Source organism: Toxotes jaculatrix, chromosome 19 (genome assembly GCF_017976425.1).
Source record: "Toxotes jaculatrix isolate fToxJac2 chromosome 19, fToxJac2.pri, whole genome shotgun sequence".
NCBI classification, from domain to species: Eukaryota; Metazoa; Chordata; class Actinopteri; family Toxotidae; genus Toxotes; species Toxotes jaculatrix.
This window is the reverse complement of record NC_054412.1, coordinates 1,587,893-1,591,633: the sequence shown is the minus strand read 5'-3', so window position 1 is coordinate 1,591,633 and position 3,741 is coordinate 1,587,893. Positions and strand designations below refer to the sequence as shown.

The following is a 3,741-nucleotide window of genomic DNA, read 5'->3' as shown; positions in this document are numbered from 1 at the left end:
AAAAAAACAAAATCAAAACGAAACAAACTAAAAATAAATCTTCTTTTAGTTTAGTTTTTGCAGTCTGGTTCTTATCTGGTTTTTACTGGACCGTTACTGGTTCCACAGGCGGGAAAAGTTAAGACTCATGATGAAAGTGTCAGAGTTAATTTATTTAAAAACAGCTTTAACTTTAACGACGTGTTGACCTAAAACAAACAGATCACACTCACAACAGACGTAAAATAACTCAACTACATTCGTGAGGAAATTTAACTCAAGTTTCTGCGCAGGAACAAACTGGTCAAACTTCGATTATTCAATTATACCTGGAGTTAAAGGTCAGTGTCCGGTCACTGCCGAGACAGAAAATATAAACCTGAAACTGAAGCAGCAGGTGTAGCTGTCCCAGGTTAGAGGGAAAACTTGTCTCCAGCTGTAGTTTGTCAGTGAAAGATCCCAAACTGTAAATAAATGCGCGTCTGAAGGAAAATAACTTTTATATGAAGTGATAAAAAAAAAAAGTTCATCTCACAGTTAGTGACCTGAGAAGTGATTTTAGCTCGTTAAAGACCTGATGGTAAAGGTTACTGGTGAAGTTATCAGTGTATAAACTGAGGTCTGTGCGTGATGTTATGAAAGTGTAACTCAAAGATCAGAGTGACCCTCAGTGGGGTCGCAGGAATGTGGAGCTTGTGACTCCATCTCAGTCTCATTTGGGCCAAAGCTTGTAAACCAAACAGCAGCAGCAGCAGCAGAAGAAAATAGGTCCAAACCATTTTCTCCACTTACCTCTCTAATGTCAATTGCCATTGTTGGCGGCTGTGTCCGCGTCGCTCCGCCCCTCCATGTGTTGGAGTCTGAGTCCAGCGGGATAAGGGCAACTCCTCTCCTCCTGCAGCCGATCAGCTGGACTTCTTCCCAGGGAGACAGAGGAAGCAAGAAGCCGGAGGGAGGGAGGGGGACGCAGGCAGATAGCCGCCGGACAAATCCGACCACATCCAGCAAAAGGCAGCAGCGGAGCGGACCAGAGGGCACGGGGTGGCCGCACCATGTCCTTGAGCCCAAAGCACTCCACTCCCTTCTCAGTCACAGACATTTTGAGCCCGATGGAGGACAGCTACCGGAGGTTTGGAGGTATGGATCCCGCCGCGGGGTGTCTCGGATCCCCGCTGGGCGCCTACCGGCAGTCGCAGGTCTCCCAGCCCGGTATGCAGCATCAGCAGCAGCCGCAGCAGCATCAGCCGCCTCATCTCCACCACCATCACCACCACCACCACCATCATCACCTGTCCTCCTCATCTTCATCATCCTCCTCCTCCTCTTCCTCAGCCTCGGCCACCGCAGCAGCCGCGGCCGCCGCTCTGGGACCCGGCGGGCCCTATCATGTGCCCCACGGGGTGCCACAGTTCTCCGGAGCCGTCGGCGGGTTCTGTAACGGCGGTATCGGGAACGTCGGAGACCTGCCGTCCTACCAGGAGACAGTGAGGAGCGGAGGGGGGGCCGCGGCGGCGTGGTACAGTAACCCGGAGCCAAGATACCCGACAAGTAAGAGGAACTTCAGATTCAAGTTTTTTTTTTTAAATGAGAGAAAAGTTTGTTGAAAAGAGAAAATGTTTCCTGGACAGTTCGAACTCCCGCGTTTATCCACGACGGAAAAATGACTGTTTAAAGTGCGTATGGACAGTGAGTGAGTGCGTTTGCACGGTTATTATCCTCCGCTGTCAGGACTTAAAAAGGCCTTCACGGAATTCAGTTGTGACCATAAAGCACTTTCATTTTCCAAGTTTCTAATTAATTAAGATGCATCTGTGGCACAGGAACGCGACTTTGCAGTAATTTACTTTAAAATTAAAGCATTTTAATAACATACCCACGAAGGTTCACAGTGACCTCGACTGATTTCATTTTTTAAACTTTTAAATTTTAACACTGTCATATCAATAAATATCTTTTTTTTTTAAAGACAGAAGTTAACTTCGTTTCTTCTGTTTTAATTTAATTTCTAAATTTAAAGTTTTTAGTTTTTTCTATACAAATAAAAACTAAATTAATTTCGGAACTGCAGAGGAGCATGATGAGTTTTCTCGATTGAAATGTTTAAATTCCGCAATGAGATTTTTTTTTTCTTCCCAAGTTTCCAGATTCATGGGCCCCTCCGCCGGGATGAACATGTCGGGGATGGTGGGCAGTCTGGCCGGGATGGACTCCACCGCCAAGTCCATGGTGACGCTGCACGCCGCGCCGCGCAGGAAGCGGCGGGTGCTCTTCTCGCAGGCGCAGGTGTATGAGCTGGAGCGGCGCTTCAAGCAGCAGAAATACCTGTCGGCCCCGGAGAGGGAACACCTGGCCGGACTGATCCACCTCACCCCGAACCAGGTCAAGATCTGGTTTCAGAACCACCGCTACAAACTGAAGCGGCAGGCCAAGGACAAGGCCGCGCAGCTGCAACAGGACGGAAGCGGAGGTGGTGGTGGTGGAGGCGGCGGAGGCCTTTGCGCAACGACCCGCCGCTCCTCCTCTGTGTCCCCGGTCCTTTCCAAAAACGGTAAGAGCTGCCGGACCGATACCGGCGGCTCCAACCAAACCGGGAACCGACAGCGTAGCTCGGGGGAGGCCATGACGGCGACTCCGCAGCAGCAGCAGCAACAGCAGCAGGTGAACCAGCAGCAGCAGCAGCAGGTGAACCAGCTTTCGTCCACGGACGAGCTGGAGGATTTGTCTCCCAGTCCGCCGATGGGACTGCACGGTCAGATCAACATGACGCAAACGGACGCGGCGCTCATTGAGTACACCAACAGCATGATCGGCTCCAATTTACTGTACGGGAGAACTTGGTAGGGACACCGAAAGGAGGACAAGCTGGATCGAGCCTGTGGAGCAACATTTCCGGGTTGGATTCTTTGGAGAACCGGCTGGAAGACACGCACCAGATTCTTTTTCTTTCTTTTTCTGGTTCCTTTACGCACACAGGGACTCAAACGACGCTCAGAGGTTTCAAACACTATGGTGCAAAAATAAACTGTTAGAGCTTTGAACCTGGTCTGAATGTTGCTATGATTATTTTCTCCCTTCAAAACGAAATATTTGTTATTATTTGTCTCTTTTTGTAAATGACAGATGTGATTGCTGCTGCATTTAAAGTCATGACACAAAACCATGAAATCTAATTGAGGAGATTCAGGACGAGGCACGCTCACTGCGCTTCCCTTTCATTTCTACAACTAATTCAATTATTGCAGGTTTATATATGAAGTTAATACAAAACGAAGCAATAGAGACCGGTTTTAAAAATGCCGTTAATCCCGGGAGGAAGTGCAGCGGTTTCCCGTTTTGGAATTGAACGAATTGAGAAATATTTTCAGTGAAAGTCATTAAATATTCTTTGTTACAGCTGATTTTACTTTGTTTCCAGTATTGAATAAATGATATTTTCGTTTTGAACATTTCAACGTGTTTATTGTCGTGGAGCCCGAAGCAAAAAAAAAAAAAAAAGGTGGGGGGAATATATGTGTTTTTTTTAACTGGTATTTGACGCATCGAAAAAAAACTATAATTTCCAGCGGGAAAGAAGCTGCGGTGTAAACCTGGGAGCGGATGTAACCGGTGGGTTGTCGCGTAGTTTTAACCGTCTCACCGGAAACCGTTCAGTGGCCCTGATATTCTACAGTGAAACCTGATGCTGTTAAATCTGCAAAAACTACAGGACATTGATTAAAATCACTGAACTTTAAAGTGTTTTTCTTTTAAATTTAAGTAAAA

The 3,741-nt window shown here is 47.2% G+C and overlaps 1 protein-coding gene across 1 annotated transcript; it reads left to right on the top strand.

Annotated features, from left to right (window-relative positions):
- Positions 1–1,031: 1,031 nt before the first annotated feature.
- Positions 1,032–2,820, top strand: nkx2.4b (NK2 homeobox 4b). The gene is made up of 2 exons (XM_041064592.1): positions 1,032–1,527; positions 2,117–2,820. Exons 1-2 carry the CDS (start codon positions 1,032–1,034, stop codon positions 2,818–2,820), a joined length of 1,200 nt encoding a protein of 399 aa, XP_040920526.1.
- Positions 2,821–3,741: the final 921 nt, after the last annotated feature.